General features: G+C 39.0%; 3 protein-coding genes and 1 long non-coding RNA gene across 4 annotated transcripts; 2 read left to right on the top strand and 2 right to left on the bottom strand.

The window, feature by feature from the left end:
- Positions 1 to 3,035: 3,035 nt before the first annotated feature.
- Positions 3,036 to 3,536, top strand: LOC126681633 (uncharacterized). Its single transcript, XM_050377178.1, has one exon. It carries the CDS (start codon positions 3,036 to 3,038, stop codon positions 3,534 to 3,536), a length of 501 nt encoding a protein of 166 aa, XP_050233135.1.
- A 2,183-nt stretch (positions 3,537 to 5,719) lies between these two features.
- Positions 5,720 to 7,495, top strand: LOC126681632 (glucan endo-1,3-beta-glucosidase 14-like). Its single transcript, XM_050377177.1, has 2 exons — positions 5,720 to 5,907; positions 6,030 to 7,495. The coding sequence occupies exons 1-2, from the start codon at positions 5,856 to 5,858 to the stop codon at positions 7,493 to 7,495; spliced, it is 1,518 nt and encodes a 505-aa protein (XP_050233134.1). The 5' UTR covers positions 5,720 to 5,855.
- A 3,115-nt stretch (positions 7,496 to 10,610) lies between these two features.
- Positions 10,611 to 11,680, bottom strand: LOC126683192 (uncharacterized). Its single transcript, XR_007641640.2, has 2 exons — positions 11,259 to 11,680; positions 10,611 to 10,988 (listed from the first exon to the last, which is right to left on the bottom strand). It is a non-coding gene; the product is annotated as an uncharacterized LOC126683192 (long non-coding RNA).
- Positions 11,681 to 12,400: 720 nt separating this feature from the next.
- Positions 12,401 to 14,950, bottom strand: LOC126679801 (dual specificity phosphatase Cdc25). The gene is made up of 3 exons (XM_050374781.2): positions 14,772 to 14,950; positions 14,559 to 14,697; positions 12,401 to 12,895 (listed from the first exon to the last, which is right to left on the bottom strand). Exons 1-3 carry the CDS (start codon positions 14,933 to 14,935, stop codon positions 12,722 to 12,724), a joined length of 477 nt encoding a protein of 158 aa, XP_050230738.1. The 5' UTR covers positions 14,936 to 14,950; the 3' UTR covers positions 12,401 to 12,721.
- Positions 14,951 to 25,338: the final 10,388 nt, after the last annotated feature.

The raw sequence follows: 25,338 nt of genomic DNA, 5'->3' as shown, positions 1-25,338 counted from the left end.
TGGTATATGTCTCCTTTGGAATCCGGATATAGACTTAACTATTCAACAGGTTGATATGTATTATTTAGTCTTATCTATTAAGGATTGTACGGGTTTTTTCTATGATCTAGTCTATTGCCATCTTAGTTCTAGACAGTCAACTCGCGAAGGGCAGATGAATTTTCTGTCCAGTCTTAAGCCTAGTCTTAGTCTAGCTTTTGTTTTTGTAGGCGACTTCAATGACATTCTAGATCAGAAGGATAAGTCAGGTGGTCTTCCTTTTTTGCCTTGTAATCATGAAACATTTCATAAGTTTGTTAATGGAATGGATATGCATGATTTAGCTTATATTGGGTCTGCGTTTACTTGGAGCAATCGTCGTGATTTTCCTGCTTTGGTACAAGAAAGGCTAGATCGGTGTTTTGCAAATTCTGTCTGGAGCAACCATTACTTACATGCTACAATCACTCATCTTCCAGATATTGGTTCAGACCATTGCGCTTTATTGCTTAATATAGAAATCACTTGTAAAAAAGTAGCATCTTCTTTTCACTTTGATAAACAATGGATATTAAATGATGATATCAATGCAATAGTGGCAGTAACCTGGGAACAACACATTGAAGGCTCCCACATGTTCAGAATTTTCCAAAAACTGAAAAGTTGTCTACATGCCATAATTAATTGGTGTAAGCAAAACCGAACCAATGCCTCAGCTACAATTATCAGAATCTCTTGCCTTTGCCCGTTCTCAACCTCCACAAGATATTCAATGGCCAATCATTCGTAAACTTGATTTACAATTATATGCGGCTCGGCATCAAGAAGAAACATACAAAACAAAAATCCCGACAACTTTTGCTTCAAAAGGGAGATCGTAATACAAAATACTTCCACGCAAGCACCATGCAACATAGACGACGTAATACTATTATGGGTTTATTCACGCTCAGCACCAGTGGCACTCTGAAGCAAATATGATCACACATCTCATCATTGACCATTTCAACAAGCAATTCCAAACAGCGAATCCTCCACACCTAACGGAGGTCACAGCGGCTTTCCATTCCCAAATAACGACTGAAATGAATATATCTCTTTGTCAGACTGTTTCTGATCATGAAATTACACAAGCTGTTTTTTCAATTAATCCCGCCAAAGCCCCAGGAAGTGATGGTTTCACTTCTCTTTTCTTCCAGCATTACTGGCCAATTCTCCAACGTGATGTAAGTTCTTCAATTAAACATTTTTTTTCGGGGAGGCCATATGCTAAAAAGTTTTAATCACACTATTATAGCTTTAATCCCCAAAGTTCCTACACCCACAGAGGTTTCAGAATTTTGACCAATTAGCTTATGCACTACATATTATAAGATCATTTCAAAAATACTCACCTTTAGGCTACAAAGGATTCTACCTCTTATTATATCAAAATCTCATAATGCTTTTACAAAGGGTAGATCTATTGCTAATAATATATTGCTGGTCCATGAAGTCATGCATTATTTGAGGACTAAAACTAAAGGGAATGCTCACTACATGGCCCTCAAGTTAGACGTTAGTAAAGCTTATGATAGATTAGAATGGCCTTTTATTAAGGCTATGTTAAGGGCTTGGGGTTTTCATTGTCAGTTTGTTACTTGGATTATGGAATGCATCAAAACAGTAACATATTCCATTCGAATTGATGGTCAAACACATGGATATATTACGCCCACTCGAGGTCTAAGACAGGGAGATCTGTTATCCCCTCTCCTCTATGTTTTATGTTCAGAAGGTCTTACCCACATTTTATCACAAGCAATGGCAGCAAAATCTCTTGAAGGAATTCGTCTTAATCGCCATTGTCCGGTTCTTACTCATCTATTATTTGCGGACGACACCATCATATTCTCCAAAGCTACGCTTCATCATATTCAGAACATCCAACATATTCTGCAACAATATGGAGACTACAGTGGACAATATATCAATTACAGCAAATCCTCTGTTTACTTTAGTGCTAATGTTGACTCCTTCCAACGTACTCCTTTTGCGAATCTATTGCTTGTTCCTCAAAACCATGTTCAGGAGAAATATTTGGGGTTGCCTTTCCATTTTGGTCGATCAAAAACCAAAACTTTTGCTAGTATAGTATCCACCATTGTTTCTAAGTTATATGGTTGGAAGGAGAAATTCTTATCGTCTGCAGGGAAAATCTTGATCAAAGTTGTTGCTAGTGCTATCCCTGTGTATTACATGATGTGCTTTATCATTCCTCAATCTCCCTGTCATCGTATTACCAGGGCAGTCCGTCAATTCTGGTGGGGCCAACAACAGGATGAACGAAAAATCTGTTGGATCTCATGGCAATCAATGTGCCGCAGGAAGTGGGAAGGAGGGCTTGGTTTTAAAGACTTATGTCATTTTAATCAAGCTTTATTAGCCAAGCAATGTTGAAGAATCATACATTCTCCAACTTCCACCCTTTATCAAATTTATAAAGGCAAATATTTTCACGATTCAGATATCCTACAGGCTACCCTGGGCAGACGACCTTCGTGGGGTTGGAGAAGCATAATTTGGGGTATGAAGTTGCTTAAACAAGGAATTAGATGGCAAGTATCTAATGGCACCCACATTAATTGTATGACTGATCCATGGGTTCCCTCTTCCTTCCCTTTCACTCCTCAACTCCGTCATACAGATGCTAATGCCCCCAATACTGTTGATCAATTAATCCTTCCTTCTGTTAGGCGTTGGAACGCCACTCTTCTTCACCAAATTTTTACAACGCAGGATGCTAATTATATTCTCTCCATTCCCCTTACATATCCGCCCAGGTCAGACAAACTTATTTGGCACTATACCTCCGATGGTCAATATACAGTCAAATCTAGATACTATATTAGTCTTCATCAGCATTACAGAAATTATATTTCATCATCGCTGGGTTGGATAAATCAGATTGGAAGCGGGTTTGGCAGTTACATATTCCACATAAAATTAAAATTTTTATTTGGAGATGTCTTCATGAGGGGCTTCCCTCATGAGCTGCGCTGAACTTTCGCCTTCAAATGGATCCATCCTGTCCTTTCTGCACATTTCCAGAAGATATCATGCATTTACTCTTCCATTGCCCCAGAGCTAAACAAATATGGTTTATTTCCCCTCTAAACTTTCGTGCAACTTGGGAAATTTTCTCTAACTTTGCCGTGCTTTGGAAGCATGTCACAATACAACTTCAACAGATTGATCCCACTAATGAAGGCCTTCACATTTTCTGCTATACTTTGTGGCACATCTGGAAAACTAGGAATTGCAAGATATTTGACAACTTCACACAGCCTCCAGCTTCCATTGTGTCATCTACTGTTCAGGATTATCAGGAATTTAAAGAAGCCATGCAATCAGAAATTGAAGTCGGTCGTCAGTCTCATAACAGGAGAATCCAGAGTGGCCAAAATCTCATCAACCCACCGGATTTCATTAAAATCAATTACGATGCGGCTGTTCATATCCCAAAACAATTTGGAAGCATTGGTGTTATTGCAGCGAATCCAACCAATCTACAATGAAGAAATTTTCTGCAACATTTCGTCATATTTGGGATCCGGGTATTTTAGAATTTTTAGCTTTACGAGAGGCAATGAATTGGGCAATACATAATGGTTGGAAAAAATTCATATTTGAAGGTGATGCACTCCAAGTATCCTCTACTATTAATGCGCACTCTTGCAATATTGCTTCCTGTCAGGGTATTTGTGATGACATCTGGCATCTTCAACAATCCTTCATCTCGACAATTTTCCGGTACATCCCTCGTAAGCAAAACGTCTTAGCACATCAATGGGCTCAACAGGTTAAAGCATCGTTCTCCATTAATCTTTCTCTCTGACAGTTTGGGGTGCAAGATTTTACTAGTTTTTTAAATTTTTTAGTTTTTTTTATTTTTGTTTTCCTTTTCTCTGTAATTTTTATCTATCTATCGCGGTTAAAAAAAAATTAACTTTGCAAAACATAAATAATAAGCAATATGTAACTTAATATATTGTCTGGCTTAATTTGATAAAGACAATTTATGGAACTTAACGTAAAAACTATTTTATAACTAACCTAATGTGAAAATTGAATTAGTTAATACTATTCTCTCCGTTTTTTTAATTATTGCTTTAGACAATAGTTCTTATATAATTATTTCATTAAATGGTAATTCAATTTTCAAAATTAAATCATTCAATAGTGGCGTTAATAATTCCATTTTTAAAATTAAATTTTTTAGTAGTGGAGTTTATAAATAGTGTTATACTAGTCTTTACGTAAGTAATTTAAGACAAAAAAAACACTTATTTAATACTAGTAATTTACCCAAAAGCGACAATATAAAAACAGAGAGAGTAGAAAGATTAGAAATTGTGCAATAAAGCCTAATGTATAACAAACACTAATCATTATATAAATAATTTAAAAGTTTCTTCAGATTGCCGTCTTTATCCAAACTAAACTCTAATTTCAAAATTTTCAGCATTTTTCTAATTCAAAAACACTCAATTTCTTTCATTCTTTTTAATTATGTGAATTTAATTTTTATAAATACACATAATGTGCATTAGCAACTTAATAATTTGACATCGGTTTGAAGGTTAGAGCCATTCATCAGACTTCAGTTTAAATGTAAGCTTTTTAATATTAATTTATAAATTTCTCAACACGTTTATTTACTTTTCATGTTATTTTATATAAAAAATTTAATGATTATACGTTTTGATTATATTTTTTATGGTATGATATTTAATTTTTTTAAATGGACTTTGTGCCCTACCTTAATTTTGGGACTGGCTTCGTCACTGGATGCATATGATAAAAAGACACTACAAGACATATCTTACAGCGAACTGATCTCTCGACATGCTCAATGATACCTCCGGTTATCTAAAATTAAATTATGATGCGACGTCAATAACATTCGTCAACAAGGTTGTATTGGTGTAGTTGTCAAGGGACCAGATCAAATTTCAATAGGAAGATTCTCAGCTTTATTCCATTACATCTAGGATCTAGAGATACTCGAGTTTCTAGCGCTAAGAGAAGCAATGAACTGGGCAGTTTTAAAGGGCTAGAATAAAATTATCTTTGAAAGCGATGCTCTCCAAGTATCCACAACAATTAATTCACGCAATTGCACAGCTGCGGCTTGTAGTATTTATGAAGATATCTGGCATCTATAACAAGCCTTCTTTGCAACGGAATTCCATTTTGTTCCCAGAAAACAAAATATGGAAGCACAATAATAGAGCACAACAAATCAAGATCTTTCATAGTATTTAATTTTTAGGTTTGTAGTATTATGTAACTTGGTTATCTTGCTTTTTAATCAATATATCTACTATGTTAAAAAAAAGAATATAAATACATTTTAATAATTTTATCAATAACTAACATTAAATGCATTAATTTTTTTATCTTTCTAAGACAATAAAAGTGAGATTTATTTTATTTTTAAAGGAGGGAGTATTTAATAAAATAAATTACTATTATTATTTTAATATAAAAATAATTATCATTTGACGCAATTGGTAATTTTTAGAAATTCTGAGCATCAAATGATATTTTCTAAAAAATAAGTTGTGGTTTGAATAATAAAAAAAAAAAAAACTAAAGCCAAATGTCAGTAAACTGTAAAAGAAGTTCACCCATCAACTGAAAATAATTCTAGCTCCACCATTGCTTATTATACTTCATCAATTACTAACTACTTAACTGTTCCAAACATTAATTAGTGCTAAAAACAGTCATCTTGGGGGAATTTGTTTTGTTTCTGCTATTTCAATGCATTCTGTTAACTCCCTCCCTGCTATAAAAACCACTCTCAACAAAGTTAACCAACTCACAAATCAATGTCTTCATTCCCCTTCCTCCTCTTGCTCCTCTCGTTTTCCGTTTCGACTCGTAATTTTCCCTCAATCTAACGAAAAATACTTGCATGAACCTAGTTCGCTACGTACTTTACGGTTGCATGTTTTTAACGTTGTTTAATTTTTTACTTGTTGTCATGTCTTAATATTTTGCAGATGGAGCAGGTCAACTCGGGATAAACTACGGCAGAGTGGCAGATAATTTGCCAACACCAACCCAAGTTGTGGAGCTTCTTAAATCACACGGGATCAACCGTATCAAGATCTTCGACACCGAATCCACCGTGTTAAAAGCACTCGCTGATTCACCAATAAACGTCGTCGTTGCGCTTCCTAATCAGCTTCTTCGTTCTACAGCAGCAGATCAATCATTTGCTGATAACTGGGTCAAATCCAGTATCTCTCAGTATTATCCCAGAACACAAATTGAAGCCATTGCTGTTGGTAATGAAGTCTTCGTTGACCCACAAAACTCAACTCAATTTCTCGTCTCTGCGATGAAAAATATTCATAACTCTCTTCTTAAGTTTAACCTTTCCGCCATTAAAGTCTCATCTCCTATAGCTTTAAGCTCTCTCCAAAACTCATACCCGGCGTCATCCGGGTCCTTTAAACCCGACTTGATTGAACCCGTTATGAAGCCCATGCTTGAATTCTTACGTAAAACTGACTCCTATTTGATGGTCAATGCGTACCCGTTTTTTGCTTACGCTGCCAACTCTAAAGAAATATCGTTAGATTATGCATTGTTTAAGAAAAATCCGGGCGTTGTGGATTCCGGAAACGGGTTGAAATATTTTAGTCTTTTAGAATCCGAACTCGACGCTGTTTATAATGCTATGAAAGCTCTTAAATACGACGACGTAAAGATGGTTGTGACAGAAACTGGGTGGCCTTCCAAAGGTGAAGACGATGAGATTGGCGCAAGTGCGGACAATGCGGCGTCGTATAACGGCAATCTGATAAAAAGGGTATTGACGGGAAATGGGACTCCTTTAAGACCAAAGGAACCGCTTAATGTTTACTTGTTTGCTTTGTTTAATGAGAACCAAAAAACTGGGCCCACATCGGAGAGAAATTATGGACTATTTTACCCTAATCAAGACAAAGTTTATGATGTGTCACTCACACAGAAACAATCGTCAACGCCGGTCAACAAAAATAAGACGAAAAATCAAGAATCGTCACCGCCGGTCAATAAAAATAAGACGAAAAATCAAGGATCGTCACCGCCGGTCAACAAAAATAAGACGAAAAATCAAGAATCGTCACCGCCGGTCAACAAATACACGACGCAAACTCTTCAGGTGGATAACGGAGGAGGCGGAAAGGTGGCTAAGACGGCGGCCGGACAGACTTGGTGTGTAGCTAATGGGAAAGCTGGCGAGAAGAAGCTACAAGCTGCTATTGATTATGCTTGTGGTAGAGGCGGAGCCGATTGCCGTCCGATTCAAGTTGGTGCCACGTGTTATAATCCTAATACTATTGAGGCCCACGCTTCTTATGCAATTAATAGTTATTATCAAAAGAATGCTCGTGCTGCTGGCACGTGTAATTTTGATGGTGCTGCCTATGTGGTTACTCAACCTCCTAGTAAGTACACGATCAACTCTCCTAATTAGTTTTTATTTTCTGATTATTTTATAGGCTTAATGTTATTATATAGCACAATCTTTATCATCGTTTTTTTTCGATTTAAACCCAACTTTTGAAACGTTTCAACTAATAGCATAATTTTTAATTATGTGCTATATATTAGCACAAATACCTAAACCGACGTCGTTTTGATCATCCGTACTACAAAAACGACGTCATTTTAACATAAAACATAGTATGAAATACATATCATGCTATAAAATAAAAAATTTGGAAAGGTTGCGCTAATGGATGAGACGTTTTAAAGATTGAGCTTAAATCGAAAAAAACGCTAAAAATGGTGCTATTTAGTGAGGTTAACCCTATTTTATATGCTTATTATGGAGGTATAGCTTTAAGCGCTGGACTTTAAACTGCTAGGTTATGAATTTATTTTCTCCAACAAATACCCTTCCATCTCCGATTAAAAAAAAATCACGATCACATTGGTATCAAAATATGAGCATATAAAACTATATTAAATGATTGTTATAGTAAATATCATTTCCATTTATAGACCCTTGGAAAAATACGGAAAAAAAAGTTGAATTTGGATTAAAGAAAGTAATTTTCACCAAATTATTAATTTTATTTTTATTTTTTTAATTGCAGGGTACAGGAATTGTGAGTTTCCAACTGAATATTGATTGAACAAAAAAGATGATTTATTATTGAAACAATACAGAACTCTCGCGATGATTCAGAAATGACAAATTTTCAACTAAATAGTAACTATAATTAGATACTTTTAATATAAAAAATGAATATTTAAATATAATAATTAATCAAATTTTTATATCTTAATTGTAATAAAAATTATAGTATTCAATTTTTGGAGAAAAGGTTTTTATGCCATTTTAAATGTATCTACAGTGATGGATTAGCATATATTTACATTCAAAATATAAACATATATAAAGTTCAAATAAAAATATTTTAATGTATAAGTTATAATTTACTAAACATGCAATAATAACATTATATTCTACCTTTTCTGATGTCTTAATGTTTAGAGATTATTTATGTAAGTCGAATCAATATATTTTATTGAATTTATTTGTATTGTCCAATTAAACATCTATTTATATACCGGGTTTTTTTTTTCAATTTGTGACTTTTAAGGCATTATCATACTTGATTTTTGTTAAATAATACTACCTATTTGAAAATTTAACCATATAGTGTCAAACATTTAATTAACGAGATTTGAATATTCATAAATTAAATAAATATAGTATTGTAAATTAAAAGGAGATTTTCTGTCATATTTCTCAAATTCCGGACATGAGCTATATCTCGAATATTTTAGTTTTTATATTATTTTTTATAGTAGATTGAGTATTACATAATAGTGGAACTAATTTTAATAATACAGCAAAACTATATACTCAAGCAATTTATGTTATAAAAAAATATGAACAAAGGATCACTTTACCCCCTGAACTTGGTACAAAGTATCAAAAACTTCCAAATTAGCGAAACCGAATCACTTTACCCTGAACTTGGTAAAACCGGCTTAAAACCCCCTACGCTGACATGGAACCTTAATTGGAGAGTGGGTTTCTAATTATTTATAATTACCTTGATTAATCATACTTAGATACCAATTAATCATAATTAACTCCTAATAGGGGTCTTTTTAAACCTTTTTTTTTTTTAAAAAAAATCATTATTTTTTTTCAACTTCCGGCGAGGAGGAGCTCCTCCTCGCCGGAAAAGAGGAGGTGCTGCTCCTCGAAGGAGCAGCAGCTCCGGCGTCGCGGTCTGTTCTTCAAAGAACAGAACTAGGTCTGTTCTTCCTCAAGAACATATCCATGAGGTCTGTTCTTGAAGAAGAAGAACAGACCCCTGTGTCTGCTAATTTAAAAAAAAAAGAAATTAAAAAAAATCAACTTTTTTTTTGTTAAAAATGTAAATGTGAGGGTTAATTTGTTGTATATATAAAATTTGTAGGTTAATTTGTTATGTAAAGTTTTAAATTAAAGGGAATAATTTTTATTTTTTTAAATTATTAGGTATTAATTTAAAATGTTTAAAAACAATTAGAACCATTTGAAATCTTTTTTTTATTAAAAACCACCTTAGAAAACCGAAATCACCATCAAAACCGGAGAGTGTATCTCACTCTCTTGGGTGAGAGTGGGGAGAGAGGGTTTTATACATTTTTAACAAATTCATAATAAAAATAATTTATTTTGTTAATTTGGACGTTTTTGATATTTTGTGCCAAGTTTAAAGTAAGAGAAAAATTAATAAATACCCTATATGGCTATATTTAATTAGATTTTTACTGTTGACCAAAAAAAAGTTGATGACATACTTTTTAAGTTTCCAAATTGCACAAATAACTTTATGATATTTGAAGATTACTGTCAACTATAAAAAAGGAAGGAAGTGGTTACAAGAATCAAAATCTCCTACAAAATCTCAAAGCATAAATATATATATATATATATATATATATATATATATCAATTAATATTCAAGAATCTTTAATAATCCTTAATTATAGTAACCGATTTGAATTATATGCCATAAATGGCAAAAGGAAAACCAAAAAAATAAAATGATTAAAAAAATAAAAACAACAAGCATTTGAGAAAAAAAAATCCAGCAAAATAAAAAATTCATCAACTCATCATAAACAATCAACAAATATGAATACACAATATAAATTTATTTATTTATAAAAAAATAATATACTGTTAATTTACATGTAGTTAACCATTAATAAATTAAATTTAATAAAAAAACAATTAATATCATAAAATCATTTTTAGATAAATCTAACAATAATATATCCTAAAATTAACAGTACACCAAATTAGTTAACTGTCAATTAACCAGTAGTCACTTATTAGTTCACTTTAACTAATAAAAAAAAAAATTAACATTATGTATTCATGTTTTAGATAACCAACACAAGTATAGTTATCTAATAGTTAACCGTTAGGAAACATATAATTATCCCCTAATTATTTTTAAAATTATTTAAATATAACAAAAAAACAACTGAACATCAAATTTCAATTATTTTAAAAATAATCATGCGTATAAAAATAACTGTTAGTTAACTATTAGTCACATATTAGTTAACTGTAATTAAAAAAAGTAATTATCAATATATATTCATGTTTTATATAAAAAATCATACACAGTTAGTTAACTATTAATTAACCATTAAAAAACATATAGTTAACCTTAATTATTTTTACATCATTGCTAATATCCCAATTACAATAAAAAAGACAACAGCTGCCAGCCACCGCGCCTTCGTTCATCGTTCGCTTTCGTTCATCGTTCGCCTATCTTCGTCCCACTCCAACGACTCCTTTCTTCGTTCAACTCAAACCGCTTTCGTTCATCGTTCGCTTTCGTTCATCGTTCGCCTATCTTCTTCCCACTCTAACAACTCATTTCTTCGTTCAACTCAAAACGCCTTCATTCAACGTTTTTTTCATCAGTTTGACAGAAAAAAAACTGCAATATAAAAAATAACAAAAACGATTCAAAAACTTTAGAAATGCTTGCAGAATTAAAGTTTATGTTATAAGTTAACTAATAGTGTACTAATAGTTACCTAATGGTTAACTAACATGGATACTGACAGTAATTATTTTTTAAAAATGCAGGAATGACAACGTTGAAGGTTGTTGTTTATTATAAGATCAAAGGAATTTTAATTAAAGACGATGCAGAATTCTGAACTCTAGAAGCAATAACATATAAGGAATTTTTTAGAACAATTACCTTGACATCAACGGGCGGAGGAGCAATCGGTTTGTTCTTTTTCACGACATTGACAATGAAATCTTCGAAATCACTATCACTCCCTTCTTCTTCTACATGAACTTCAATATAAAAAAATAAAAATGATTCAAAAACTTTAAAAATAAATTGTAGAAGAAAAAGAACTTATCTTTGTTGGGGATTTTTCATAGGAGATTGCTTTGTGGAATACCTAATTTTTGTCATTTCAATTTTATGCCAACCTAAAATCAAACTAAAATGGGAAAGATTTGGTAAATGGGATTGTGGAGTTAAATCCGGCAAGAATATCTGAACAATCTAATGGAAATGGAAACATGCAAAAGGAGTGAGGAGGTTACCATTTCAGTTGACAGTATTTTGCTAATTTAAAAAGTATCTTTTTATAAATCAAAATCATAAAATTCAAATTATAAAAATGGTAACCGTGAAAGTCAAAATGAACTTTTGTAACCGTATTATTCACATTAAAATGGTCTTAGCCAGTATGTAGGCTAATTTTCTCTTAAAGTAATCATTCGTTCAAAGATATATATACATGTACTCAAGCAATTTTAGAATCGGGTTAAATAGAGAGCCTGCTATGCGAGCCAAGGCTGGCAGGGCCTATGACAAACAGCCTAAGGGAAGTAATGAGTAGTTTAGTTTATTGTAGTTGGTTTGACAATTTTATCATGTGTTTTTAATCCTCATTGTGTTTGTTCCATGTAATATTTATATATGTTACTCCCTCCGTTCCATTCTAATTAAACACTATTTCTTTTTTGAGTGTCCCATTCTAATTGACACTTTCTATTTATAAAGTACTTTTCACTACTTTTCTCTTTATACCCTCTTCAATTAATGCATTTAAAAAGCATATTTTTGAAAAGCTGTGATGCATTTAATGTAATATAAGGATATAAAAGTAATGTTACTAAAATTTCTTAAATAATGCGCAATTGAAATTTTCTCAATTAAAATGGGACGGAGGGAGTATTATATTGTATTCATATAGGTGTCCAACTTATATCACCACATAATTAAAATCGATGAAAATAAAGCCAAGCAATTGTTGGTGCCATAAAATCAAAGTCGAGATTTTATTATTACAATAAAAAAAAGACTGATGGAAGACAGAAGAATTTTGAAGGGCTGTCAAATATATGCACATTGCTCATATAAGTTTATACCAGAAAACTGCATTTCCTTACTGTCTCATAATGCTTTCATGTATTGTACTAACCGCAGAGATGCCACCATTGCTGCTCAGCTTACATTCAATTATCACCTTTTCAAGACAATAAACATACATAATTGGATTTTTGAGACCATTAAAAAGACCACTTTGGAGCACCACCGACTTGTCCGTTACATACCGAAAGTGACTGTAGCAAGTGTAAATGCTGACTATAGTTTAGTTTATGGTTATAGGATATAACCAACCATCCTAGGAAGTGCTCTAGTTAATTAGCACTTTCAGCCTTGCATGGGATATCAGTGCATCGACAAACTGGTTTACCAGCTGCTTCCCAGCCATTGAAGCCGCGCTCCAAAACCAAAATCTCTTTTATTCCTGCATCTTCTTTCATTTCCGCAAGATAATTAACAAGCCTCCGAGCACAAGTTGGGCCACGAACCTGCAGATGCACATTCATTATGTATTCAAGTATTTGAACTTTTTAGCTTATCACATGGTACAAAATGTACCATGATGAAATAAGCAGGGAGCTATTTGCAATAATGTTTTACATGAATGAGGATAAAAGCTCACTTAAACGGAATATTAAGCTTCGAGAAAGGGCGGAAAAGCTTTTGATAATAATAAAAAAATTATTAAGCAAGAGATGCATTTTCTAAAAGCCGATAGTACTGTTTAGATGACCCTACATCAAGAGTAAATGAATTACTTATAACCCGATCCAAAGTATTGTTTCATATAAATAGGCCATTCCCCACAATAAAAGAGGTAACTGTTATTCTGTCACGACAACGATGAAAATGCCCAGCACAAAGAAGTAATTTCCGAGTATAATAGCCTCAGTTTTCTATTAAAAAGGTCATGTACAATATAATATCTTGAAAAGAAGGTTTCAACTATTATCACAAGCCTCAAGTACCTCTAACTTTTCTTACATACTTAAAAATCTGCTCAACTTCTTAACAAAAGTTTAGTGACATCATAAACTTCTAGTTGAATCTATTGCCAACCTACCGGTAGCAGCGACTTTTGTCACTCTCTCTCACTTGCATCTTTCTATCTCTCATCCTCTTTATCCAATAAAAACAGAAAGCACAGTTCTCAAAATTTGTAACCGCTATAGAAGAGAGATAATACAGACTTAATCACACCAAATAATCCTAATTCAATCTCTGTTAAACCAACTACCAATAACTGCATTAACTACATCTGCTCTTATACTTGAGAATTCTTTTGGTATTTAGATTTTGAAGTTTCTGATCAACATATGCTTTGGCTTTCTTTTGCATTTTCATATATCATATATATAACTTAGTCTTTTGTTAAACATTCATTACAATCTTGTACAATGTAGGTAAACTACACAGTTTTTCCTCTCCGTTGACTTGTTGAAGCTTATTTATAGCACATTAATGCTACCACTTGTGCTATTTTCTGTATCTTGTCTAATCTAATCCAATAGTTTCCACCAGCCTAAAATCAGCTTTGGTAGAGTCGATAAGGAACTAGAAGAATAGCAGCTACTCAAACGGCAAGTTCCACAGCACCACAGAAGCTTGTAACCAATAAAATAGATGAATAATCCTCAACAGCGTGTGGGTTCAGTGTTGTAATATCTAAGAATAATAGTCTTAAAAGGAAGAGAAAATAACGAGGGATAAGACTTAGGTCGACCAAGCCTTAATCCCAAGAATGATAGATCTAAAGAGTTAAAAAAACAAATGAACTCGAACCAAAAGAGAAGCTCACATATCGACATGCTACTGAGCTGGGCAAGTGAAGGTCATAGAAAGGTTATGTGACATGAAATACGGCTCAATAAGTTGATAGATATAAGGATGGAATAGGCCGAAATAGACGTCATTTCTGCATAAGTTCATAGAAAGCTTATGTATCAATGTAAGGTTATAGCACATCTCAACAAAAACACAAAGAAAACAAAAGCTCAGTTATGATCAGCTACTGAAATTTAAATAGTCGTCTTAACTTCTATACAAACCCAATTAACAGCCTGTGTTTGTTATGTCAGCTATATTAAGCTGAGCAACTAGCTTGACAGTGATGATTTAGCTCAGCAGTGAATTAATGATGATGAAGCAAACCTGGCTTAGAGCGCAATGAAAAACAAGGGTGTCTTTGCCTTTGACTTGTTGAATGAGATGAGAGATCCTGTCGGAGAAATTGTCGCTGGCGTAGTGCAGAGATCCCGCAATATGCCCATCATAGCTCCTCTCATCGTCCCTGATTTCAAACCAGAATCTAAATTAAATTGATCATTCAAAATTCAAAATTCAAAATTGAAAATGTTTGTGTACCTGACATCAATGATGGCCATGTTCGGCCTGCGATGGAGGGAGAGCAGCTGAGCGCCTGTTATGTATGAGATGCTTCGCGACATTATTTCTTTCCTTCTCTTTCTGGACAAGAAAAAAGACAGAGACCCAAACAAACTACGGTTGTCCGTTTGACGACTCGTCATAGTGGAATATGAGTAGGGCTTAGCTAAACCCGATGTATCTTTTTCCTTTTCATTTTACTTTTAAAAAAACTTTTATAATTACTTATTGTTCGCCTGGAAATATTCCGGACTCGAATCTTTGAATTTATAATTGGGATCGGTTTGAGGTCTGATACTTTAACGAACCTACGTAGATATTCACAGGACTTGTTTGGTTAAAAACACTTAACCACGTGATCTAAAAAGTAATAATCTAGGAGTTAAGAACTCAGCCGAGATTAATACCGAAAACTACTCCTAAATTAAAACAATCCGGAGATTGCGAGATAAAAAGCACTGGACTTGATTTTTGATTGATTGATTTGTTGATCCAAAAATAATGAAGCTCTGAACTATATATAGCTCCTCATAATCAAGATTCCTAATTTAACCAGGACTAAGACTCTTAAAAGAAAATCACTCCTAATGAGCTACAAACTCCTAATAAACAGAAAAGGCAATAATAAAAAGGCTTTCTTTTGGGCCTGACACCCTTGTAAGCCCACTTGAAACTCCTGACTCAGCACCCTTTTGGGCCGGTGTAAACAATGCCCCCAACAAGTTTGAAACATTCATTTTCGGGCTTGTTCCTTCTCAATCTCTTGGCCCAATTTTAAAGCCCAACAGTCTACACGCTTTTCTTTCAAAGGGGTGCGCATCTATTGACCTTTCGGTACCCCCTTCATGCCACGTCGTCTCCAGTTGTCACCCACGATGTCACATCTTGGCCCCACGACCTCTCGGATACCTCTAATTTTGTTTTTTAAGAAAAATATCACTTCATTTCTTCACTTACCTACTCTCTCTGCATTTATCAAGCTCTTTCTCTCTCTTCAGCAAGTTCAAACAATCTACTGTCTTCTCTGGTAAGTGTTCGCTCTTTGTCTTTTAATTCTGACTCGCCCCTTTTTAGCGATCACCTAACTAAGGTATTCTCATTCTCTGCAGTTATCATGGCTGCTCCTCAAGAAACTATCGCCACTCAAGTTGTTGACAAGATCGCCGAGACCCGTGCTGCTGCCCCGAATACCGAATTCCAGGTAATTGTAGACGCAGGGGACAACCAACTCTGCGTGGGTCCTATTCTTACCTCGTCGAGCCACCTGTGCGATATCGCTACTCCCTATCATGACGAAGTCCCACCACACTTCTCTCTCCCACATCAGTCGTCCATTTGGTTCAACACAACTTTCCGAAACTGGCCAGTCTAACACAAAGGATACCAAGTCTGGGTAAACAGACTGAAACCCCACTTTGGACACATATGGACCGAGGTCGGAATATATGACATGATTAGTCTTTGTAAGGCGAGCCGCCCAATAGCCAAGCACTACATAATGGGTGCATCTCTTTTTTGGTCCAGCGCAGTGAACTGCTTCTGCTTTAAATTCGGCGCCATGACCATCACACTTCTGGATTTGGCAGTAATGCTAAACATCCCAATAGTTGGCGAAAGGATCTCGCCCAACCTCACAGCCGATGAACCAAACTTCAAGTTAACCAAACCCCAACGAAGTTACGGCCCTTACATCAACATTTTTCAGGGCGAGACAGATACTGTTCCCGACGATCGAGAACACGTAGCATTCTTGGCTTTCTTTATCTCCAAGTTTATCCTATGCCCGGCTTCGTTCAGGGTAACTCAAGACAGCTTTGTCCTCGCCGCAGCTTGGGCCGAAGGTCGAAGATGTAACCTGGGTGAATTCCTGCTTGCCCATTTATACCGTTCTCTCAATGACATCGCCCCGCATGCCGAAAAAAGGATATTCAAATGCCCTGGAGGTCTGTTATGGGTCGCCCAACTTTGGCTATCAATGTATTTTACAGAGCTATTTGAGAGTGTTCCCTCAATAAAAGCCGAGCTAAATGGTTTTTCTCTCATATCTTCTGGCACTCGCCTCGGCCATGTTTTGGATGTTCTTGAAGTTTTTAACAACTCGGTGAGGGCATCAGAGTTGTTCTGCCCAATCCTATCCATGAAGTACCCACCATCATGGCTTCTGATCGGCTGGGATAGCGAGGACACTGAAAAAATCCGAACCCATCCAACACTCGGCTAGGTGGCCAGTACTGGGGAAGTGCCCTAAAGGCCAGGAATTTGATCGCTGGTCTGGAGTATAAGCAGAGTGGCATTGAGTTGTATTGCCCCAACTATGTGTCTCGCCAATTCGGTTTTAACCAAGGCATTCCCTGTCCTTTATTGATCTCTGTCAATAACCGCGGGACCCATAAAGCTTCCTTAGAAAACTATGCCGACCTCCAGTTTATAATTCGTCTTAATAAGGCTTATCTTCCCCCTATTCCAGACCTGTCTCGTCCTTCATCTAAACCTAAAACTACCCCTGAATATGAGAGCTGGTGGGCTTCGGTCACAGAGTCCTTCTTTGATCTTTCGCCGAAAGAAATCCTTTCTCTTCACGATTTTTCTTTACTTCCTTTGTCAAGAACTCCTACTCATGCCGATCTCTTTCTTTTGCAGGCCCCGAAACGTCCCCAGTATGAAGGTATTACTTTTCACCTCTACGAAATAGCTAAATTCGAACGTTTTTACAAGTTTAAGTATGATCCCTTAGATCGTCCAGGCATGAACCTTTTAATGCAAAAACATAGGCGAATAGCTAAACGTAATTTTGAAAACAAAATGATAAAACTCTGGGAAGAAAAATACCAGCATAAATACTCATACGAGTTTTTCCTAGCTCATATTCGTCCTAAGTTTAAATATAAGAGCCCACCGGTTCCAAAATGCAACATGTCCACGAACATTCCCATTAAAAAACGTAAAAAGAAAACCAAGAAATCCGAGCCGATCATTAATAGTGAGGGAGTTTCTTATACCGGTATCAGATGTCCGTCTGATGCCGAGGCTATAGCCGAATTGGTCCGAGTCGGTTATACCAGAATCCCAGGTAATCCATTCTTTTCTATTTTTAAAACCGTTTTTTCATTGTACTTACGACTTGGATGAATTCTGCAGTTGGCGTGCCGAAATGGCACAAGGATGACAAGTTCGACACTGATGGAGACGACGAACCTGAAGCTAAACGGTCGAGAGCCAAACGCCCAGCGAAACAAAAGCCACTTAAAGAAGCCAAGGCAAAGAAACAGAAAGTAGAGCCGAAAGGATCTCGCCTGTTTGATCCTTCGCCCAAGAATTCAGATTCTTCCAAACGGGCAACTCCATCCGCCAGCGCTCAATCGTCTTCCAAGGGCGAGACGAAGACAGCAGAAGGTTTCCATGCCGAAGAAGCAGAATGCACGCAGACTTCGGCAGAGACTAACTCCCAACGCACTCCCACTGCGGCTCAGATTTTGGCGAGCATGGAGGTTCATAAAAAGTTGTCGCCCCTTGCCCCGGAGTTACTGAATCTGTCCGAGAATCTGGTCAAGAAATCGGCTACTAAGGTACTTTTCTGCTTTTGCTCATAATCTTTACATTTCCTGGCAGTTGATATTTTATTGTGGTCAATCATGGCAGATTCCGATCGCCGATCCTGCCCTGGAAGACGATGTGACGGCGAAGGCGGCTGCCTTTTTGAACTCTGATAGTGATGACGAGCTGCCGATTCCCCCAGAAGATGGGTTGACTATTCTGGAGGCGAGCAATCCCTCTGAAAATTGGGGTGACCATTTCGATGTCATGTCCCAGATGAAAAACCTCGGCGTTTCCCTATTCAAATCGCCCGAAGAGATTGCCAAGCTGAAGAAAACCGCCGCGGCCTTATCTGACGCCCCTTCAGAGGTTCTTGGCGAGGAGGCTCGGGATGCTGTGACGAGGTTATCGGCATCTCTTGAAGCTTTTCAGAAGATATACAACGATTCGCTGGCTACACAAGTCGAATATGAAAAGCTTCTCGCCCAGGAAACCGAAGCTAAAGAGAAGCTCGAAACCCTGAAGACAAATGTGAAGACGGCCGTCACGAGCTTGACGAATCGGCGCTCCCGGGCCAAAGAATTGCAGGATAAGATCGCCTCTATGAAGGTTGAGTTAGATGCCGAAGAGCAAGGTATTAAAGACCTTGAAAGCTGCATGGACAAAGACATGGTCGAAGGCATCGATGTCAAAAAGTGCCGGAGCATTTTGAAGGGGAGTATCTCAAAGCTGGCACCGAAGATGGATGGGGCTCGCAAGGAATTTAGCACTATAAGGAGCGAATTGGGGCTTTGTTTTTCCCATTTTTGATAATTTCCAAACTTTTGTTTTTGTTTGTAACCCACGCATATTGATACTTTATTGATCGGCCAAGGGGCCGTATCTCTGTTTACTCGCATTTGGTATTATGCAACTCGGCCGGGTGGCTGAATATTGAAGTGGATTTTTATGAATTTATTTCGAACTGTTTTTATATGCTTTGTTATTATATAATCGGTCCATAATTGGTCCGATATGCAATAATTCATTTCATAATTAATTATTACATATAAATGTTGAAAAAACGGAGCGCCCGTTGAAAAACTCAACTAAAACAGCAAACAGCCGAAGTATGCACTATTCTCTCGCATAATCGGCTAAAAACAACATATAAAAACGCCGCCGGTAATAGGACGAGCGTTTAAACCGCTCGGGGCGTTTCGGCGAGAATTTACAGTTACGTCTATTCTTCGTTGGCTCTCGACAGCCGTTGGTCGTTATAAAAAACTGAGCGTCCGTTGAAAAAATTCAACTGTAACAATAAACAGCCGAAGTATCTCGCATAATCGGCTAGAAGCAATATATAAAAGCGCCGGCGGAAAAACAAAACGAGCATTTCTCCTGACTCGGTGTTTGGTGAAAATTTGCGGCCGTCTATTCTTCGTCGGCCCCAAACAGCCGTCGGTCGATGCCATCCCAGCAACTAGGAACATACTTTTTTAGGAACTGTCTGTTGATTGCCCTGTCATGCTCCTCTCCGTCAACGTTCGCTAGCAAGTAAGCACCGCCCTCTAACTTGTTGACTACAATAAAGGGGCCTTCCCAATTCGGGCTCCATTTGCCAAGCCGATTATCTTTATGACCGATAGGCAAGACTGCCTTCCAGAATATGTCGCCCACCGTAAATGTTTTTCGTTTTACACGTTTGTTGTATGCCCTCTTGACTCTTCTTTTCTGGGCTTCAAGGTGATCCAACGCTGCTAATCGTTCCTCGTCAAGATCTAAAGCATCTATCACCATTTTATCGAAGTAGTCGTCATTGGAACTGGTATCGGCGACGAGTCGACATGACTGTCAGCTCCATTGGCAGCATTGCATCATACCCATATACCAATCGGAACGGCGAGGTCCCAGTAGCCGACTTCTGACTGGTTCTATTCGCCCAAACGGCTTCCGATAAAAGCACGTGCCATTGTCTTGGATTCTGTTCAATCATCTTTTGGACTATAAGCTTGATAGCTTTGTTGGTGGCTTCGGCCTGTCCGTTGGCTTGAGCGTAGTACGGTGTTGAATGTAACATTTTTATCTTCATTTGGGAAGCCCACCAACTTATATCGCCTCCTGTGAACATAGTCCCTTGAGCTGTAGTTATGGACTCGGGCAAGCCGTGTCGGTGGATGATGTATTCTTTGAAGAACTTGATCACCGCTTCTTGTGTTGGCGACTTTAAAGGTTTAGCTTCGACCCACTTGGTGAAGTAGCAAGTGGCGATAATCACAAAAGTATGACCATCAGACGAGCCGGGGTATACTTTCCCTATCAGATCGACCGCCCATCCTCTGAATGGCCATGTCTTGATGATGGAGTGCAGGTCTTCGGCCGGGACGTGTTGTATTGGGCCGAATTTCTGACAGGCTTCGCAACCTTTGGCATATCTTATGCAGTCTTGTTCCATTTTCGGCCAATAAAAGCTGTATTTATAGATAAGCCACCTCATTCTGGGGCCCGCCTGGTGAGCGCCCGCTATACCTTCGTGTACCTCGGCCATAGCAAGCATTGCCTCTTTTGGACCGATGCATCTGAAGAGTAGCCCTTCAAAGCCCTTCTTATATAATTCGCCGGCTAGCACCACGTAATTAAGGGCTAAAGTCCTCAACCTCCTATTCGTGGAGTCTGGTTTTTCGAACCACTTCAGGAGCTCGTCCCTCCAATCTTGGGTGACGTCCAGCTGGTAAACCGAGAATTGTCTTTCGTCGATCGTGATGCCCCCGGTGTGGAGATTCAGCGTTTCCCTCTCTATAGCGTCGAACTCTCGGTTTACCTTGTAACCACTACCGTGCTGAGCTAGGTCGTTTGCAACGCCGTTATCAGCCCTCTCTGTGTATTCTATCCTCGTATCCTGAAAGCCCTCGATCAAGTGTTTCGCCTTGTTGCAATATCTTACCAATAGCTCGGACTCGCATTTGAATTCTCCTGCCACTTGTTTAATGACTAACAAGGAATCTCCTTTTACACTGATCGCCTTTGCCCCTAGCTCGGCTAAAATCTCGAAACCGAATATGAGGGCCTCATATTCTGCCTGATTGTTGGTGCATTCGAACTGGAGTCTGAATGACAACTGGTAGGATGCCCCCAAGGGCGTGACGATGTGTACTCCCGCGCCTGCCCCCTGGCTTGTCCTGGATCCGTCGAACCACATCTTCCATACGGCGATGTCGAAGAACGTGATCGTTTCTTCCTTGAGGGTAATACCAGGGTGATCGGCCAAGAAGTCTGCCAGCACTTGTCCTTTTACTGCTCTTTGGGGAACATATACCAATGTGAATTCGGACATTGCAATCGCCCATTTCCCAATCCGATTCCTTAGGTATGGTTTCGATAAGATATACTTAATGATATCGGTCTGGAACAAAACGTACACTACGACCGGCAACATATAGTATCGCAGCTTGCAGCATGTGAAGTACAGGCATAGACACATTTTCTCTATGTCGGTATAACGAATTTCTGTGTTCGTAAGTCCTCGGCTCAAATAGTAGACTGCTCTCTCGACCCCATCGTCCTCTTGGGCGAGCATACATCCTAGAGATTCGTGTGCAGCCGATAGATATAGTATCAACGGCCTATTCGGCTTTGGAGGGGTCATAACCGGAGGTTTTGCCAAGTAACCTTTTAAATCGTCAAACACCCTCTGTTGCTCGTCCGTCCATATCCACTCATCGGTCTCTTTTCCTCTCAGCAAAACATTCCAACTGCGAAGCCGACCCGCTGTGTTCGCTATGAATCTTCTTAAGAAATTGATTTGACCGATGAGCCTCTGGAGCTGCTTCTTGGTTTTGGGTGGTTCAGCATTGATAATCGCCTTGGCTTTGTTCTTGTCTATTTCTACTCCCCGCTGGTGAACCAAGAAACCCAAGAAGTTTCCAGCCGAAACGCCGAATGCGCATTTCAGAGGATTCATCTTTAACCCATTGTGTCGTATACGTTCGAAACCTTTCCGGAGGTCGGCCAGATGGATTTCGCCGGTATTTGATTTGATTACGACATCGTCGATGTAAACCTCAAGGCAGTCAAGGCCCCTGAACATTTTGTTCATCGCCCTCTGGTATGTTGCCCCCGCGTTTTTCAAGCCGAAAGGCATCACTACCCATTCGTACGCTCCGATCGGCCCGGGGCATCTAAAAGCCGTTTTGGAGATGTCCTCCTTGCTGATTGGGACTTGGTTGTATCCAGAGTGTGCATCGAGGAAACTGAGTATCGTGTGTCCAGCTGCCCTGTCGATCAGCATATCGGCCACCGGCATCGGGTATTCGTCCTTGGGTGTGGCCAGGTTGAGGTTTCGAAAATCTACGCATACTCTTAGCTTCTCGTTTTTCTTCATCACTGGTACGATATTAGAGAGCCATTCGGTGTATTGGGCTTCCCGAATAAACTTGGCATCTTCCAGCCGCTTAATCTCATCCTGGATGAGAGTATCCACTTCCCTGGACATTCGCCGGGGAGGTTGCCGAAATGGCCGAAACCCACTTTTCAATGGAAGTTTATGCTCGGCGATATCAGGGTCAAGGCCCGGCATTTCATCATACGACCAGGCAAAACAGTCGCGGAACTCCACGAGTAGAGCGACTAGTTGTTCTCTGAATCCCTCGTCCAGTCCTGCGTTGATATATATAGGCTTAGGCGATTCATCTGTCCCCAGATTGATTTCGAGGAGGTCGTCCTGTACTTGGGCAGGATCATCTTCTAACTTCCCGGTTGCCAATCGTATGTCCCCAATCCGCAACGATCCTGTTGGGTCTTGATCTTGGTCCTCGTAGATGCATTCGGCTGATGTAATGTCAAACAACGAGGCTAACTGCCTAATCTTTTCCCTCAATTCTTTATGTCGCACTATCCTTGAAGATTTTTGAGGATGGTGGATCGGCCTTTGCCCCCTAGGGTCACTGATACCGGCCGATCCGAGTTAACAAGCAAGCGAGGGACGCTCGTCTCTCCTTTCGAACTAAGGGATTGTATGTTGCGCACCTCTTCATCGTATAAACGTGCTTCGAGCACGTTATGGTCTTCGCCGAAGGGGTTGGGGTCACCCTGCACAACTTCGGCCTCGCCGTCATCTCGCCATATGAAGAGCATTTGATGCATGGTCGACGGTATACACATGTTGGAGTGTATCCAATCGCGGCCGAGCAAAATATTATAGTTGCTCCGGGCGTTGACTACGAAAAACCCTTCTTCGGTTTCCACTCGCCCTACCTTGATTCTGAGGGTGATGTACCCCTCGGCCGGCGTTTCGCCCCCTGCGAAGTCAGTCATGTAAACATCGGTCGGGTAAAGTTGATCCCGCGCTATGCCCAGTTTTTTGAGCATTTTCGCCGGTAGTATGTTGACGCCAGCCCCGTTATCGATGAGGACTCTATTAATCGATACCCTGTTCAAATCGGCCTTGATGTACAGTGGCCGAATGTGCCTAGTCATCCTTGTTGGAGGTTTGCTAAGAGATACTACCGCGGTACTGTCGGCGCTATCTCCTTCCGGTACGATTACATCGCCTTCCAACGTTGCCTTCTGCCCCGGTTTACTTCTGTATGAGTTGGGGAACGTGACCACTTTTACTCTGTATTCGTCCCTCACCACCGGGACCCAGGCTTTCAACACTCCTTTCTTGTGCGAGACGACGACCTCGCGGTCTTCGGGCAATTGTGCTTTAAGCTGGCCACCCTGGTGTGATACGAGTACGTCCTTGTAGGATGATCGGCCGCTGGAATCTTCGTCATCCTCGTGAACTACTGCCGTAACGGACACATCGGCCACTTGTTTCTCGCCCTTCGGCATCCATACCTTCCTTACCTTGGCATTTCGCCTATCAGGTGATTTGGTATCCGTATCGGCCTGGTTCCTTGCCCCCAATCTCTCGGCTATTGACCTATTTCCGCGCTGCTCTCCGTGAGCCGATTCTGCCCCGTGATTCGCCCGCGACTCTTGTCGCAGCCTTTGCATTCACCTCTTTTGGGTTTTCATCATACGAGGGGTCTCCTCCGTTGGCCGAAATATCCTCTTGAATACGTTAGTGGCAGGCCTCCGCTGTGGCTCATGCCTCTGCCACTGCTCTGTGGGCGATTTCGGTTTAAAGGTCTTGGGATGCTTCCTCGTGTTCTCGCCTCCCTTGACCTTAAAACACGTACTGCATGATGGGCAAGTCATATCTGCAGTGGGCGAGCTGTATCGCTTCCTCTTCTGTTGCTGAGGTCGTCCTTTTTCTCCTCGCCACTTTGAACCGTCGGTCTCTACTCTCGGCTTGAGCCTTCTAGGGTTCCACTTACTTTGTATCTGCCCTTGCTCTAGGTAGCTATCAAAGTGAGGCCGAACGGTGTTAATAGACACGTATTTAGCATCGGCCTCTTTCTTTGTTGGGAACAGAAGTTTTCCTTCGTTAATCGCCTTTTGGATCACGTTTCTGAAATTTACGCAATTGTTCGTGCTGTGCCTCCAGGAATTGTGGTACTTGCAATAATCTTTACCGACCAGCTCCTCCGATGGTGGAATTGTATGACCTTCGCTTAAGGCGATCTGTCCATCCTTCAGCAAAGCATCAAATATGTCGTCCGCTTTGGTCAGGTCGAACGAATACTCCTTTTGTACCACCGCAGTTTTATTTCTCTTAACAAAGCCAGGCTTTCGCAAAGCCGAACATTCCAGGGGTTTCGTTCCCAAAAATTCGGCCATGTTGACTTCATCTTCGGAACCGCTATCCTCACTGTCGGACACCACGGCCACGTCAAGCTGGTCCTTGTAATAGGTCCCTTTAGATGTGCCTCTCCTCTGTTCTTTCTCCTGGAGGAGTCTTTCGTAGCTCGTCACCCTGTTCGTTAGCTCGAACAAGTCACGAAACCTGTGGCCCTCGAAATGCTCCCTCATGGCGAAACTCATCCCTCTTACCACCATCGGTACGCAATCGGCCTCTGACATTTTGGTGGAGCACCTAGTCCTGAGGTTTCTAAATCGGCCGATATACTTTTCTGCCGATTCGCTCGGT

This window comes from Mercurialis annua, linkage group LG5 (assembly GCF_937616625.2).
Source record: "Mercurialis annua linkage group LG5, ddMerAnnu1.2, whole genome shotgun sequence".
NCBI classification, from domain to species: domain Eukaryota; kingdom Viridiplantae; phylum Streptophyta; class Magnoliopsida; order Malpighiales; family Euphorbiaceae; genus Mercurialis; species Mercurialis annua.
The sequence above is the reverse complement of the archived record's forward strand: the minus strand, read 5'-3'. Positions and strand labels throughout refer to the sequence as shown.

Excerpts from the sequence above, each read along its gene's own strand:
- LOC126681633 (XM_050377178.1), top strand. The coding sequence starts at position 3,036 with ATGGATCCATCCTGTCCTTTCTGCACATTTCCAGAAGATATCATGCAT.
- LOC126681632 (XM_050377177.1), top strand. The coding sequence starts at position 5,856 with ATGTCTTCATTCCCCTTCCTCCTCTTGCTCCTCTCGTTTTCCGTTTCG. Across the intron at positions 5,908-6,029 it reads CTCGTTTTCCGTTTCGACTC|ATGGAGCAGGTCAACTCGGG; the intron begins GTAATTTTCCCT and ends AATATTTTGCAG.
- LOC126679801 (XM_050374781.2), bottom strand. The coding sequence starts at position 14,935 with ATGACGAGTCGTCAAACGGACAACCGTAGTTTGTTTGGGTCTCTGTCT. Across the intron at positions 14,698-14,771 it reads ATGGCCATCATTGATGTCAG|GGACGATGAGAGGAGCTATG; the intron begins GTACACAAACAT and ends GTTTGAAATCAG. Across the intron at positions 12,896-14,558 it reads TTCATTGCGCTCTAAGCCAG|GTTCGTGGCCCAACTTGTGC; the intron begins GTTTGCTTCATC and ends GTGCATCTGCAG.